The sequence below is a fragment of the Diplotaxodon limnothrissa genome, linkage group LG18 (genome assembly GCF_057381915.1).
Source record: "Diplotaxodon limnothrissa isolate DT_005_m linkage group LG18, D_limnothrissa_male_GT1.1, whole genome shotgun sequence".
Lineage (NCBI taxonomy): Eukaryota > Metazoa > Chordata > Actinopteri > Cichliformes > Cichlidae > Diplotaxodon > Diplotaxodon limnothrissa.
This window is the reverse complement of record NC_140613.1, coordinates 14,067,712-14,084,766: the sequence shown is the minus strand read 5'-3', so window position 1 is coordinate 14,084,766 and position 17,055 is coordinate 14,067,712. Positions and strand designations below refer to the sequence as shown.

The 17,055-nt window shown below is 39.3% G+C and overlaps 2 protein-coding genes and 1 pseudogene across 2 annotated transcripts; 2 read left to right on the top strand and 1 right to left on the bottom strand.

Annotated features, from left to right (window-relative positions):
- The first annotated feature begins 6,358 nt into the window (after positions 1-6,358).
- Positions 6,359-7,372, top strand: LOC146613258 (chemokine XC receptor 1-like). Its single transcript, XM_085377942.1, has one exon. The coding sequence runs from the start codon at positions 6,359-6,361 to the stop codon at positions 7,370-7,372; it is 1,014 nt and encodes a 337-aa protein (XP_085234068.1).
- A 1,983-nt stretch (positions 7,373-9,355) lies between these two features.
- On the top strand, positions 9,356-10,366 carry LOC146613257 (chemokine XC receptor 1-like). The gene has a single exon (XM_085378387.1). It carries the CDS (start codon positions 9,356-9,358, stop codon positions 10,364-10,366), a length of 1,011 nt encoding a protein of 336 aa, XP_085234513.1.
- Positions 10,367-12,216: 1,850 nt separating this feature from the next.
- LOC146613256 (pescadillo pseudogene) lies at positions 12,217-14,371 on the bottom strand (annotated as a pseudogene).
- Between the last annotated feature and the right edge of the window lie 2,684 nt (positions 14,372-17,055).

Sequence of the window (17,055 nt, the reverse complement as noted above, 5' to 3'; positions counted from 1 at the left end):
CATGCAAGCTTTTTTCAAGGCTGTGGTATTTGCCCGCAAACAATACCTTTCAGCTAGCTAAAACAGAATATTATGCTATCAGCGAGCAACATGGCTAATGCCTTTCACACAGCTTTGTCTCAACTCCAAAGAGCCACAGAAGTAAAAGCTAATAATAATTGAAACAATCTTTGAAAAAATGACTTACCAAGCATGGCAAACAACTCAAATATGTAGAGCAAAATGTTCTGAAACGGCTTCACTTCAGCTTCGATTGGAGCCGTGCTGGGGGCGGAGTCTGTGAATTTACTCTATTGGTGTCATAGCCCCTGTAGGAGTTCAGAGTTAAGAGGTCAAGAGTTAATGTTTCCATTGTAACACCTCCAGATTTGACAGAGAAACACTCATTTTTAACACTCGATTTTAACTACTATCATTTTACACCTCAGAGTTACATTAAAAGAATGTGACTCTGCTTAGAGTAAAATTAACTCTACTTTTGCAAGAAGACTATTAACACCAAAACATTTAACACTTTTGAATTTGCTGTGTATAGGCCATCTCCTCCCTGAATCCGTCTGACCTAATGTAGTCTTAACTTGTTGCAACTAGATTTTGTCGTTTTCCTCTCACTAACTGTTTACTTGTTTTATCATGCAGCACAGGGACTTTAGGTGGTATTTGATGGCTCATAGGCTTACTGTGGAAACATGGTGTCCTCCTGTGACCCAGAGGAAAAACAAGTTATGATACTTATTTATTTATCTTTTTAGAATAATGGAAGCATTGCGTTTAAAACAAACATATTGCATTTTTTTAAAACAAAATTGTTATGTATTTGTTGTTTTTATCATCTGTAGTAGAGTATATTGTATCAGGTGTTGTTTAATCACAGAATGTTGTGATGTAATAATGTCATACATTTTCAAAATCTATGTGGATTTCCGTTAAAGGAAATTTTGTTACATATTGAAGCAATTAGACAGAAGCAGATGTAATTACTAAAATATCATATTGTGGCATGTTGGGAGTGGCTAGTTAGCTCCCATCATGCCTTGGGAATATGTGTTGCTGTTTAAGATGTTTATTGTTTTGTGACTCTTAACTGTTCTTGTTGATGCTGCAGTATAAATTCATTGACAGTTATTGTTTGATGGAAATAGTCTTGTACCATGAGTGAGTTCAGGCATGTAGTTATTGACCCTCTGAAGCACAGTGTAATACAGCAGAAGCGTTCAGTGAAGTTCTCCCTTTTTCTGCTTGGGGTAAGATAACATGCTCAACCTCAGCATGGGTTCTTTACTGTTAAGATTCCTCAGTTTGGCACAATATTAACAATAGACAAATAGACTTCTCATTTTAACTTTTGTTTTTGTCAACCTTGCTTCTGCACACCTATACACTCATATCAGTGTTAGATCGTTTCATCCACAAATGACAAAGGACCGGGAGACAGAAAGGATTTTACTCATAACTGTGGAAGTGGAGTTGTTCTTAGAGCTGTCAGGAAATGAGGTGGAGGAGGGCCAGACATTAGAACAAGAAGGTAAAAACTCAGAGGGGGAAATTTCAAGTTTTGAGGAGCCTTAGAAGTAGGGGTGGGTTTTGATTATCGATTTTCTGATGAAAATCGATCCTAGCTTGAATAACACGATATCGATTCATTAAAATCCTGAATCGATTTTTAAATATAACTTTATTTTATTTTGCCCCAAATGACAGAATCTCAGGTTAAACCTCACCTGGGAATATTAGGTGCTGCAAGCGCCTGGGTGGCTGCAGCTCAAGAGATAGAGTAGGTCACCTACTAACTGAAAGGTTGGTGGTTTCGTTCCCCAAGTTGATCTCCAGTGCGTCCATTGGAAGGTGAATGGTAGATAGAAAGCATTTACATACAAAAAATTGCTTGTGCGAATGACGCACTACGGTAGTCTACGGTAGTGCAAAGTCTACGGTGACTGTAGACCAGGGGTGTCGAACCCCAGGCCTCGAGGGCCGATGTCTTGCAGGTTTTAGATATCACCCCGGGTCAACACCCCTGAATCAAATGATTAGTTCATTACCAGGCCTCTGGAGAACTTCAAGACATGTTGAGGAGGCCATTTACCCATTTAAATCAGCTGTGTTGGATCAAGGACACATCTAAAACCTGCAGGATACCGGCCCTCGAGGCCTGGAGTTCGACACCTGTGCCGTAGACGGTTACGTCTTTTCATTGGCCCGGAGTCTTCAGTGACTGTAGACACTGTAGACTCGGGGCCAATAGGAGCGCCGAATCCAACTGTAGACTACCAATTGTATGTCGACGGAAGTTGCGTCACCAAAACGACAACACACGGTGGGACAGCAAAGAAGCCGGTGTTCTGGGAAAAAACATCCTACCCAATGGTTCTGCGCAGACGCGGCGCATGCGCACAACACCAACGCCGAATTAACGTCTTTTTCTCTCACCCATCCGGAATACTTCTTAAGGTTATGGTTATGGTTATGGTTAGGGGCAGGGTTAGGTTTAGTCGCAAGTCACCGTCAAATTATAATACGGGTAGGACGTTTTGTCAGAGTAGGATGGTTTCTCAGAACACCGGCAAGTCTGCTATTTTTTATGGAAACTGGAATTTCTTTTATGTTTACAGTAAGTGATAGACTCTAAGACGCTCCTGGATTTAGCTGAAATTACACGAGGCTGAATAGCCCATTTAACTCTTTTACTTCAGGGTACATCTAATGTATTACGCCCATTTCTAGTCTTTTCAGTGGCTACAGCTGATGATGATGACACTAGCAGTTCGTGTTATAAATCCAGATGCCCCTGCACTTCGTCAGCAGACCGGGTGAGAAGTATGGTCTTCACCAAACCTCCACAGGAGCTGCTCAGCCGAGTCGTTGCATTCACTCACGCACAGAAGGTATCCACGCGCCTTCACGTGGTGCTTTCGGTGGCTCGTTACAAATGATGTGAGATATATGAAGTAGTAAGTGTATTGTGTATTTAATGGTAAATGGCCTGTATTTGTATAGCGCTTTTACTAGTCCCCCCTAGGAACCCCAAAGCACTTTACACACCCAGTCATCCACCCATTCACACACACATTCACACACTGGTGGAGGCAAGCTACAGTTGTAGCCACAGCTGCCCTGGGGCAGACTGACAGAAGCGAGGGTACCATATCGCGCCATCGGCCCTTCTGGCCAACACCAGTAGGCGGTAGGTGAAGTGTCTTGCCCAAGGACACAACGACCGAGACTGTCCGAGCCGGGGCTCGACCCGGCTACCTTCCGATTACAAGGAAAACTCCCAACTCTTGAGCCACGATCATGATATCATACGAATCTGCCTAGTATGATATTAATCATACTAGGCAGATTTACTGCACTGCCATTTACTACCCATTTACCCATGTATGGCTATTGTCAGTACATGTTGCTCATAAACTTTCTTTAAGTGTGTAACATTCACAGTGATATTGTTGATGGTAACGTGTATGATTCCAGCATACCTGACAGGCACTTTTGACTTTTTGTACACAGTTAATTATGTAAAGCCCCTTGCATTGCATTTATAATCAAGTTCACTGATTGACTATCCTGCAGTGATGTTTTCCTGTATTCCTGTTTCATCCACTTACATACAAACATACAAGTATAAATAAATACAATCTATAGAAAGAGAAATATGTTTTATATGTTTTTTATTTAGTTGCACACAAATAGCCTTCTCTGCCAACAGGTTCAGAAGACACAACTATGTAGAAACACATAACAGACCAGAACCACAGAAGCAATGTGTACAATCAGGTGGCAGACACAAGTTTTTGTACAACACAAGCCTCTGCAACAGCTTCAGTGTTTCCTGGAATTGATTCGGAAACACTAACAGAGCTATTATCTGTCTGTTATGACACTCAAATTTCCCCCAGATAGGTTGAGGTCTAGTGACTGTGAAAAATATGATCACACCATTTTCATAATCATCTATTCAGTGACCCCTCTTCAAATACTTACGTCACAATACAAAGATAATCTCTCATAGCAACTTTGTACTGATTTTACGACTCGTTTCTCTTTGAGAAGTGGACCTTAACATGGCAGCAAAGTGCAACAATGTCTCTCCGTGTGGGGGTCAGAAGTTCAGGGTATGCCTTTAATTTTCTTGCTTGTACAGACAAGTACAAATGACAGTACAATGGTATGAATAATCCTTCTCAATTTACCAGTATAAAAGTAAAACAATTACATTGTCTCATCGGGGCACTCCTCCTATGGCCAGTCTTTGCACATCATAATAACACAGAAGAAATGAAAGCAATTCATTCTCAATTGCTGTTAATTTCAGGGGATTTTCCAACCTGTTTTGGTTCAAAAGAGCCAAAGGAAAATCCTCATCGATGTTAGAGTAAAAACTAGATGCTTTTATTGTTTGTACACTGATAATACTGTGCTGTCATTGTAAACCACTCAAAATAAATAAATAACACATTGTGATCATACTGAAGACCACAAACAGCAGTCCAGGCATCAGTTGCGATAAAGGAGCTGGAAACATCACCTGATAAAGAAAAAAAAACAACAGACTGAATGAAAAACAGAAGTTTCCTTCATTGCACTATATTCACCAATCACAAGGCTCTTCTTTCCCCTTTTGCCACCCTAGACTTTTGACCAATCACCGATCTGGATGAATTGCACTACCGTACTGTCCATCCCCTTTCTTTTCTTCTGTGTTATAATGATGTGCAATGACTAGCCATAACAGGATTCTGAGCTCCTATCGGGCCAAGTTTTACAGTGTCTACGGTCACCGTATAGACTTTGCGCTACCGTAGACTCGACGGGTATGTTCTCCTGAAATTCAATTGAAATGACATGCATTTTTTCATTTTAATGCGCCAAGTAAAAGTAAAATGTATGCATTTAAGAATCTGCACTTTTTTACTGCACTTTTACAAGCAATGCTGTTTTTGTAAAAAAGAAAATGAAAAGAAAATGTTGCTGAAATCCAGTGAAGCTGTTTTCACTTCTCTCTTCTCTTTGCACATGTCATGATAGGCTAGACGGAAAAAATGCAATGAAAGAAAATTTCTGTGGTCATATTAGTACGAAGTGTAAGTGTATTAACACAATCAGTGAGGGAAACACAGAGTGCATGCACAAGGTAGGCTCTTCTTGGCTGTCTTTCTCTTTTGAATTAGGTGATAACACTCATGAGAAATGATTCATGTAATAATAAAATATTAATATTTATTATTTATCTTAACAATTATTTATTTATTATTAACAAAAATAAAAGTTGTGACAGAAATACAGGAAATGTAAGGAAATGTAGGAATATGGGGTGGAATTTGATATTACTGCGATATGAATTAACCAGGGAATATTAAATAAAACTTCAGTGCTGTTATGCAAGCAACATTATATGTTGTGACCATTTTCTTCACTGGTTCACAATAACCCCCGTGGACTTGCTTTATTTGCCATTCATCTCTGATGTTGTCATGGTCCGGAGTCTGTGACTCCGTGTTTATGTTTTTATTATTCTGTGGTTTTGTTTATTCTGGGTTTTTGTACTCTCCTTCTTCACGTTTCATGTTCCTGCGTTCTGTGTTCCCCAGTCTGTGTTAAGTTTGTGTGTGTTGTGTCATTACATGTATGTGTTCCTGTTTTACTTTGAAGGTGTCTGTCTGACGTCAGTGCGTTCTGTGTATGTTTCCCCTGCCTCGTCAGCTGTGATGTCTCCCAGGTGTGGTTCCCTCCTGTTTCCCATCCCCTGATTGCTGGTGTGTGTATTTAGTGTGTTCCCTCGTCCTTGTTGCTGGTTTGTCTGCGTCTCTCCGTCCGTCATTCTGTGTATTTCCCCGTGCCTCCCTGCATCTGGTTAGTTTTTCCCAGTTTAGGTTTTCTTAGTTTCATGCTCACCCTCGCCATCTCTGTTTGTATCTACATTTGATTAATAAACTCACTTGCACCACAGCTGCCGCATCTTGGATCCTAAATAATTCGCACACTGCTTGCCCTGGCAACCCGTGACAGATGTCATATCATTCTGATTAAACACATTTTATTTAAAATGGTTTATTTTGAGACAAAATTCAGTATCTTCTGTTTTTATTCCATATTCTTGTTTCTACATTTAATTTTTCCTGAATGCTGTTGAAGGTATGAATATTATGCTGTTTAACTTTATAATCATTGGTTCTAAACTGCTTTAGTTTTTATCTTGACTAACATATTTGTACCAAAATGCATTAATTATGTTTTTATATATATATAAATATATATATATATATATATAAATAAATAAAAAAATCATCTTCACAGTATAAGATTTTTTTTTTTCATTTCCTCAACAGTACTTTCCTCACAAGACCTAAACAAGTAAATCATGGCCTTGGACAGTGACAGTTATGATTACATACACTTTAATGAGACTCACAGCAGCGAGACCGAGTATGACATTAAGATATCAGAACTTTACTATCCTGCTGCTGTCAACAGTCTCGTCTTCTGCATCAGCCTGCCTGCAAACAGCTTCTTGCTGTGGGTCCTCTGGACGGAACAAGCTTGGAAGATCACATCGGATATTTTACTTCTTCAGCTCACAGTTTCTAACCTCTGCTTCACTGTGACATTGCCTTTTGCAGCCTGTAATGCACTCCATACGTGGGTCTTTGGAGAGTGGGCCTGCGGAGTAAGTGTAGGGATTTATTTTCTGGGACTATTCACCGCCGTGGTGATCCTCACTGCCATGTCTTTGCATTCTTATGTTACTGTGGTTCAGCCTTGGTGCTTGTCTGCACAGGCCTTAACAAAATATGGTGTTCTCATAGGTAGCATTGTGATGTGGCTGGTGTGTGCTGCTGCAAGCATTAAACTGGCTGTGAGTGGTCGAGTCATCGAAATCGCTGACATGAAAGTGTGTGTAAATTTTGTGGAGTCACTAACCATGAAACTCACTGAAATCTACACACAGATTTTTCTTTTCTTTCTCATTCCTGTCCTTATCACTTCATTCTGTTATGTTCACATGTGGATAATGGCGAAGCAGGGCAGGATAAACAGCCAACAACAGCCTTCAAAATTGATTTTAGGCATAACTGTCAGTACTTTTCTATGTTTGGCCCCTTATAGCATCCACATGTTTATACAGTCCTTGCTACTATTGGATTTTTATGAGTACACACATGAACTGATATATGCATTGCACTATGCTTGGTTGATCATTCATTCCATCATTCACATCTACTGCTGCTTTATCCCTTTGGTGCATTTAATAGGAGTACAAAGGTTTAGGAGGTATCTTCCCATGCCGTGCAATACATTATCACTGTGCAGAGATGAAACTAAAACTGACAGTCCAATGGCATTAATCCCTCTCCAAAATGAGGAAGAAATTTGAATTTACTGTAGCATGCATGCATTAGGATGAGACGGGTAGATGCTGGAGAATTTGATTAGATAAATTAGCTGAACTTAATATAGTACAAGCAAAAAAACAACAAAAAAAGTTGGCAGCACCTATTAATGATAGAGTCTGACTTTGTTGATGCCAAAGGGGTGTACCACACAGCAAGATTAAGTTTTCTGTTACAAAAGTGACTTTGTTTTTACCTGGCTAAATCACCATGGCAACATGCTTAATCGAGGGCCAGTGTCCTGCAGATTTTAGATCTCACCCTGGGTCAACACACCTGAATCAAATGATTAGTTCATTACCAGGCCTCTGGAGAACTTCAAGACATGTTGAGGAGCTCATTTAGCCTTTAAATCAGCTGTGTTGGATCAAGGACACATCTAAAGCCTGCAGGACACCGGCCCTCGAGGCCTGCAGTTCGAGACCCCTGATATAAAGAGAAACAGAAGTGACAATTTCAGTTTGACATTGTGTTTCAATACCTTTTCTTAATGTTTTTAACTGTTTATATACTTTCTAATCAGAATCTTCTATTTTAAACTTCCACTACTCCAAAATGATCAGTTGATTATACTGTATTGTAGTAGTGATACTGTAGATTGGTCACTATGATTACATGTCTCCAAAAGTTGAATCTGTTCATCTGGACGTAGCGTTTTCAGTGGGAGAAATGTTTTGTCACTCATCCAAGGGACTTCTTCAGTCTCAGCCGACTGCAGGTTTCCCCAATCTTATAAACAGTACATTTGCATAATGACTGAAACCAGCCAACTGAAAGAACAATGGGCTGGGAGGTCAGTTCCTTCATCATAAATATGCAAATTCTCATGACCATTGATCAAAGACCACTGATCATTGGCCATGAGTACCATTCACAGAGAGTTGGGGAATGGCTGCGAACACAGCATTGTAAAATGGCAAATGATGTAACCTTAGGCTCCCTCCTCCTTTAAAAAAAAAAAATCACTATAAAAGTTGTTTGTTTATATACATTTGATATTATGATTATTTTTCTCAATGAATTTCATTAAAAAAAATTAAACTAACTTTTGTATCTTGTTGAAGTTTATTTATTTTGAAAGAGATACCTTTTAATATTTTCTTAACAGCATACTTTCTTTTTCAACAAGCGAGCAACTAGCAAATAGACCTGTCGACTTAAGAGGTCGATTTTGTAATCATGTTGGACCAAATTCCTGGTGCAGATCAGTTAGAGTGTAGTGTGAAGAAGCCTCAAATAACTCACTTAGCATGATAATAGAAAAGGCTCAACAATTGATCCAGTGTGTTAACATCTTCCATGTTCGGTTCAACAAAGCAGGCAAGTTCAGCAGGTGCAGACTCAGCCATCAGATTAGCATGTATGAAAAACAAACTAGGGGTTTTAGGGGTTTATGTTATTATATCAATTAGTTTTACAAAGTTTTTTTTATTGTTTCCATTATTTTCAGCAGGATATATTTTCTTCCCAAAAAAGTAGCTTATTTTCAAACTTTATATCATCAGCATTTTAAGGCTTTACCAAATAAAAATAAAAAATCAGATAAATAAAACTTTATCTTTATCTTTTGATCAGTGCAGCAAAACTGTAGACAATTAGTTGTGAGTGATATTGAAACATAGGTGTAATTTTGTTTAAGTTTCATTTTAAATGTGGACAAAATGTTTGTTTGTTTTTTATTTTGGTTTGGGCGTTATCTTGAACTTAGTGTGAAACAGAAAGAGGAACTGTTGGTTTGCTTAAGATCATCGCAGCTTTTCCTGAACAGTACAGTTCAACAGAACACTTGCTGGCAGATACAAGAGGTAGGTTTCTGTGTTTAATCCCCTTTATTAGTCTCTGTTTTACATATTAAACTAAAACTAAAATCCACAGTTTCTGTCAGTATAGAGAAAACAGCTAAGTTATAGTATTTAAATGTGTTGAAAAAATCTTATTTTGTGTTTATATTTTGTAGAAAATCGACAATGGCAAACAACATGACAAGCGATCAAGTCCATTTTCTTTGTGACAGTGACTTTCCCAGTATTACTGGCCCTTTCATCATCTTGATCTTCATCCTCAGTATCATAGGCAACAGCCTCCTCTTATGTGTTCTTTTCATCTACGAGGACCTGAAAAGTATCACAAATATTTTCATCCTGAACCTGGCCTGCTCTGATTTGATCTTCACCATCACACTTCCGTTCTGGGCCGTTGATCACCTACAACAATGGGTCTTTGGGGACTTTGTCTGCAAATTAATGACTGCCGTATTCTTTGTTGGTTTGTACAGCAGTGTCATTCTACTGACCGCCATGACAGTTGCCCGTTTCATTAGGGTGGTGCTGCCAAACTGGAAAAGCAACCGTGCTAGAAGAAGGAGGTATGCAATCAGCGCCTGTATAGCTGCCTGGATCATCAGCATCTCGGCATCCCTGAGTGATGCAACTAAAGTAAAAGCCATAAACTGGGATAATCAGAACTATTGTGATGATGAATCTGAAGACAAGCTTGGACGTTATCTCCAAGTGTCACTGCTATTCTTCCTCCCATTTGCCATCATTATTTTTTGCTATTCTGCCATCCTCAAGACAGTTTTACAAGGTTTAAGTAGAAAGAAGCACAAGACTGTAGCTGTGCTGTTGTGTATTGTTGCAGCCTTTTTCTTTTGCTGGGGGCCATACCATATTATGCTTTTAATTAACTCTCTTTATAAACCGATAGGTTGTAAGGCACAGGAACAGTTAGAAGTTGCCTACCGTATTTGTGAAATGCTTGCCTATTCTCACTGCTGTATGAACCCTCTGCTATACATGCTCTCACAGAAGTTGCGAAATAATCTGTTTAATCTTTTGAAATGTAAAAATTTGTGCAGTAAGAACAAGGAGGAAAATATTGGCCAGAAAACCTCTGGTATTCAGAATGTAGCTTTCACAGTAGACAACTCTTCTGTTAACACAGAACGACGCAATGATCCATTTAAAAGTCCCTCTTGAAAGTAAACACTGATTCAGTCTTCAAATACTTTTACAAAACAAAGGTTGTATATAATTTGACATGTTTTGCATATAGTCTTGATATCATATACACAGATTTTGTTTTAGGCTTTTTAATGTGCAAGGTCAAAGATGTTTGTAAAATTGTGCATTTCGCTGGTGTCGTTTTATTAGTATTTTTTGTAGAAATGAAAATGTTTCTGAAATACAGTGAAGCTTTTTTCACTTCTTTGTTTTTGTGGTATGTAATGTCAGATGAATTGGGGGAAAAAAATGCATTGACAGCAGTTTTCTGTGGTCACCGATAGAGTCAGAGTAGTGTGTAGTATAAGTATATTAACATATTCACTAAGGGAAACCGTGAAGCAGAAGGGAAGTCACTTGGGCCTTTAATCTTTCTTTGAAATGGATAATAATGTAATGAGTCGTGTAATAAAAAATGAGAAACGTTTTGGAATATGGACATTAATATTACAGGAATATAAATCATAATAGAAAAAAATTACAAAATGTTAAAGCTTGGACATATGGAATAAATTATGCTTAACTGACAATTCATACAGGTTTGCAGGTATTCTACAGGTATGCTAACTCTTTGTTTCACTGACTCACAGTGACCCTAGACTCACTTTATCATTTATAGATCTCTGATGTCATCACATTGTTCTCAAACACAACATTTAAATTGCTCCACTTTATTAAAATTCCATTTAGCCTCCTAATTTTTCTTCCATATAGTTGACTTCATATTTTTTAACTGTCACTGATGACAGGACACGTATGCTGACATGCTGGATAAATGTTATGATCATTCTGGATGCTTTTGAGCAGGGTTAGTTTCATCTACCTGTGGCCAATATAGACCTGACACAAAAAGTGAGGCAATGTTTGCTGTGCTGGAAATGTTGTAATATTCTTAAGCAAACTAATAGCTTCTCTGTCATAATCTCCAGGGTGTTTAGATTTGAAGGTGAGTTGAACCCAAATGCAGACATGAGCAGAAAGAGGTTAACAAAGCGAACTGTGTATTTGATTGATGGCAAAAAAGGAACGAAAGCAGCAAACATCCAAATGGGTGAAACAAAAGCTCAATGGGGAAAACAGAAAACTAAACATCTACGAAAAAACACAATGAGGTGGCATGACGAAACACACTAGTACTGAGAAACACAAAGGACAACGGAAAAAGGAACTACAACAGATACTCTGACAAAGGACAGCGCGCAAAGGACACAGGCTCACTAAAATAAAATAAAACAGGAAGCATAAACACAGAGAGACAAGATACCCAAACTTGACATTGACAAAACTTAAACATACATGGAGACATGAAAGACTTCAAGGAGACACAAAAGAATAAAACACAGACAGATGTCTAAAGGGGCAGGAGGAGAACTAACAGACAAAACAGACTAAACTAGAGACATAAAATAATAGAATAGGGAACTAGTGGGAATAAAAAAAAGTCATAAGCACAAGGAAACCCAAACAGAACTAGAAAAAATTTGCATTTCCTGTGAAAATGCTGTGTGGATGCCTTAACGCTGAAGATGTCTGCTGAAAAAGAAAAAAAAAATGTTGCCCTGAGCAGGATTTGAACCTGGACCTTGTGGTCTCAAGGCAGCTACTCATGTCACTGCACCAAACTCTTGCTCACAAAGAAAAGGTGGAGAGACTGACAATTCTGCTGAAATGAGCAGAAGCTGCTGAGAATTGTGGTGATAAGAGGTGAAAAGGCTGAAAACTTTGCAGAAAAGAGATGAATCAGCAGAATTTCTGCTGAAAAGAGGTGAAAATTCTTTTTTTTTTTCTTTTGCAATATCACAAGTAACAGGTTTAATTCAGTCCGTTTAACTGTAAAATGTTTCGGTTACAGATTTTAAAATAAACAGGAAGTTGTATTGTACAATACAGAAAAGTGGAGCACAGATCAAACAGTTACTTTTACAATAATAATCACACAACTAGCATTTGTGACAACCTGCGCTGTTTGAAGTTCTGCAGAGGTCATTAGAGTGCATGTAGCACGCAGAGCTCTACTGCACTTTCAGGTTTTATGGTATGTAAACCTGCAATGCACTGAGTCTCAAAGTTAAAAAGAAAGTCAGTCTGAAGAAGGCACCAGTTATTTTCGGGCCTTTTTCTTTTTTGCTTTTTCTGAATCATCGTGAGCCTTCCTCTTGGCAGCAAGCTTGTTAGCCTCACGGACTTTTCTTTTCTTTCCAAACATGATTTTGTCATAGAGGTACTTTTCCTTTTTCTTCATCATCATAATGGCCAGACGCTTCTCCTCTGCTTTCTCCTCCTGCTCCAAGCGTGCCTTATTTTCTACCTTCAGCTTTCCAGGTGTCACTTTGACATGTAGAGACTTGCCCTGGGATCTTTGTTCTTCCATTTTCTTAAGGTTTTTCTCTTCTGCTACTTCCTCTTCATCATCCTCTTCATCACCATTGTCATCCTCTTCTTGTTCTTCTTCCTCTTCCTGTTCTCCCTGCTCCTCCTCTTCTTCCTCATCCTCCTCTTGTTCATTGCCTGGTTTTTCTCCTCGCTGTAAGGCCATCATCTTCAGTTTCTCTGGAGGCACATAGTCACCTTCCTTCTCCTCCACAAACGGAGACAGGTGAGGGGGTAGAGTCACCCCAAGGAAATAATCCTCCACAGGCAAGAGAATTTTGGCATTGACACAGTCGTATAGCCACTGGGGTTGGATGTAGTATCTGTTGATATACTGTTTGCCAACACGGGGCCTGTCAATAATTTGATGGGTGATGGTCTCATCTGTCACATCGTATGTGCTACCAATGCACACAGACTTGTCCCAGGATACCTGACCTCCAAAACACCTGATGACGAATGCCAGAGACTCTCTGGGAACTTCTCTGTTGAGGTAAAACTTGAGTCCCTCAAAAAGCTTCTTCTGAGCTTCTTGCTGTTTCAGTTCCTTTTCCCTAGCCTCCATCTTCTCCATGTCCTCCCCTTCACTGGGAAACTGGTCCAGTTGAGCCTCCTCCTCATCATCTGCAGAAGAAACCACGCGTGCCAGACTGGCACTCAGAGCTGACAGTTTCTCTAAGTAACTTTCTGAATTCATGGCATAGTCATCCTCACTCTCTTCCTTAGGCTCTGACTCTCCATTACTGTCCAGCTTTGGTGGGTAGACCAAGTTGAGGGAACTGTAGAGCCTGAAACTGACAAAGCCCAGCAGAGTGGTGTACAACTCTGTGAATGTTGCCATTACTCTGTAATCAACATCAACGGGGTGATCATGGGAGAACTGATATGGCACCACCCATGTAATGAGCTGTCCCATCACCTCAGCCTGATAATATATTCCCTTGATGGAGAGGAAAACCTTTCGGAGAGAACGTGATGTGATCACATAGTTCATCCACTCCACAGTAAGGCGCCTGCACAGCTGGATTGTCTGCACATGACATTTTCCTGTTCGAGCAAAAGTAGAGAAGAGGAAGCACATGCAGAGGGCATCGTCGATATCACGGAGGGCATCAATGAAGGTTGGATACCTTTCTTTGATGATGTGATCCAATTTATAGGTCGGCTTGTTCTCTCTCAGTCTTTCCACTGCAGACCACTCTGTTTTTCCATAAGCCTTCTTAAGCTTACGCACAAATATCTTGTACTCTCTGAACTTTCCAACAATTGGCTCATGGAGCAGAAAGCGGATGTCTTTGAGCAGGTAGAAGGTCCTTGGGGCTGTAGATCCCTTGTTCACCTTCTTCTTGTGTTTTGGCTCATGAGGGTATATGCCTTTGAGAATGCAAAGTCGCCTGAAATCTGGGAGGCTGAGCTGCAACTTCTTTCGAGCTCTGTTTCTTGTGATGTAGTTGGTGGCAGAGCCCCTCTCAAACTTTTTCTTTTGAAGACCTCCCATTTAGAGACAGTTTCTAACCCTCCACGGAGTTTTATCCAAATGTAGTTGTGTACAAATTACACAATTCGCAAGGGTACACAACAACGACCGACACAACACGCAGGAGATGCACGTGTGGCTTGACATGCGCGAAAGAGGGCCTCTCTTTCGCGCATGTCAAGCCACACGCAGTAGGACCCCTACTGAGGTGAAAATTCTGCTGAAAAGAGTTCAATTAGCAGAATTTTTGCTGAAAAGAGTTCAATCAGCAGAATTTCTGCTGAAAATAGTTTTTTTCTGAAAAAAGCAGAAAAAACTGAAAATTTTGCTGAAAAGAGTTGAATGAGCAGAATTTCTGCTGAAAATATTTTTTTTCTGAAAAAAGCAGAAAAAACTGAAAATTTTGCTGAAAAGAGTTGAATGAGCAGAATTTCTGGAAAAGCTTAAAATTCTAATGAAAACAGCAGAAGAGGCTGAGATTTGTGCTGATAAGAGGTGAAAATGCTGAACCAATCAGAGGTAGTGCTTCTGTCTGCTTCATCAGGCTGTGTACTTGTATGTATTTCTGCCATGGACTGTTAACAAGAATCTGAGGTCCATATTAGAAAAGCTGGTAAAATCATAAAACTTTGCAGAATTGTAATAAATTATTAATATGAATTACTTGTCTGTGATAGTGTATTAATTTGTAGTGAAAAAAAAAATGTCGAACAAGGTGGGATTGAACCCAAAAACTTTGGTCTGAAGATTCGTTTCATTACCAGTCGACTGTATCTCGGTTGCGGAGATATGACGAGAGAAGAAACGGCTTCATTTTCGGAGTTTGAAAAATGAGAGGAGGACAGATTTCCTCCCCTCAAACAAACGTAATTTATGGCTCAATGGTAAGATGACTGTAAAAACTGCTTCGACCTTGAGTGTCAGCACTGTCTGAAGATGAATTGGCACAAGCCTCGTGTCTTAACTTAAGGACATATGACGATTTGAAAATGCCTCTCATTAGAGAGTTCCAGCTGTGATTTTGAACAAAGTCCCCATTCACTTTGTTTGGAGAGTTTTCAGACATTGTGTTGCTCTGAGGCGATTTGATAAAAATCTGTAACTTCCACAACAGTGATAGTGACATTTTCTGAAAGCCAGCAAAAATACCTACGTTTTGATGTATAATTTGAGGAAGTTGAGTGGAAATTTAGCGAGTAGCAAGAAGTTGTTTGGACATGAAGAGAAAATTCACAAAGTTTCACTGTCCACTCTGAGTTAATTGCATAGCAACCATAGCAACACATGTATTTTCTGAAAAATCACAAAGCTGCAACTGAGAACTTAAAGAGGCATTAAATAAAAACGGTAACAGATATGAAAAAGCTGAATCAGACAGGAATAGCCCAATCATTTGAGAACGTTTTAAAGTTTGAATGGAGTTTCCAGGTGAAAGTATGAGGAAGAAGTTAGGTTTCAAAGACAAGCAAGTTTTAGCAGAATTGTGGAAGTTTCCCATTCATTTCAATGGGACAAATTAAAGGAAAAAAGTGTAATATTTTAAAAAGTATAATAGTAATAAGTACCCGTTTGAATGGTGAAAATCGGCTGAAAACTGAGGGAGTAGTTAAGCGGCAAAGAAACGGAGCAACTAGAATAATAAAGGATAAAGAATAAAGAGAAACAGGATCTCAATAGGATCTCAACAGGATCTCAATTGTGTGGATGCCGTAGGCATCCACACAATTAACAGAGTCTGCAAACAAAGCCCACATCACAAAATCTGTAATGAAATTGCAAAAGCTCAGAACCCTTGGTCACCTGACCCATAACCATGACATCCTCTTTTTGTTTTGAATCAACTCAGAGATGCTTCCTTAACTACAACAATTTACTTAAATGTTTTGTCAGTAAAAAGACATGCGTGCCTAAGTTGGTGCACCAGCAGGTGCATCAGAGTATTCCACAATCCTTTCCTATCTGACATTTCTGCTGATGAAAAACCGCGTTGTGGGTAAGACAGTTTAAATATATATAAAACTGCATCAGTGAAACTAAAGGTCAAAGGTAAAAACATAAAGGATATATGACTTTGACTATGACTGATTTCAGACAACTTGTTGCGATCCCTAGAGTCCGGTGCTCTTCCCAATCCTCCTCATTCACTTACTCTCTGTAGCTTTCCCTCTTTTGCTCTCTCCTTGCCTCCTCCTCTCCTGCATGCAGGCATCACTACATTGTTCAACTAGTTTGATATAAGGATCAGTTTGGCCTTAACGTGATTTTAGTTTGAAATGCTTATTTTCTCCCAGGGAAACCTCTATGTCTTGCTGTGCTTCGTGCTTTCCTCTTAGATCTCCCCTTGGCTGCAGTTTGGCTCTGAAACCATGTTGGAAAATAAAAAGGTGTTAAGATGATAGCGCCTTGCTTTCCTCCACCATCTTGTGCAGCAGATTTATAAAAGCACTACAATGTAGGAACCCTGTTAGATGTCTGCCTGGCCATAATATCCTGCAGTTTCTGCATTTCATTCTCTGAAAGATATAAACTAATACAAACTCCCCCTTTAGTTACAACTATTATAGCAAGGTGTCATCTTAGTAAATAACTGAAAGTTTTCTGGCTGGGTCACAGTAGGAACTTTCTCAGTGGACTTTGAAGTACTCACTACCCCCCACAGAAAATGTCAGCTATTTTTAGAACACAAAAAGGAAGTCGAAAAAGCACAAAAATTTATAAATAATGTGCAAACATGACCCATTTGAGTTTCAGAGAATTCTGAAATGTAAGTATACCATCAGAGTCTAAGGAGGTGTTTAAGAGAGGAAGAGAAACACTG

Bases quoted from the DNA above. Each gene is read 5' to 3' on its own strand.
- LOC146613258 (XM_085377942.1), top strand. From the start codon at position 6,359: ATGGCCTTGGACAGTGACAGTTATGATTACATACACTTTAATGAGACT.
- LOC146613257 (XM_085378387.1), top strand. From the start codon at position 9,356: ATGGCAAACAACATGACAAGCGATCAAGTCCATTTTCTTTGTGACAGT.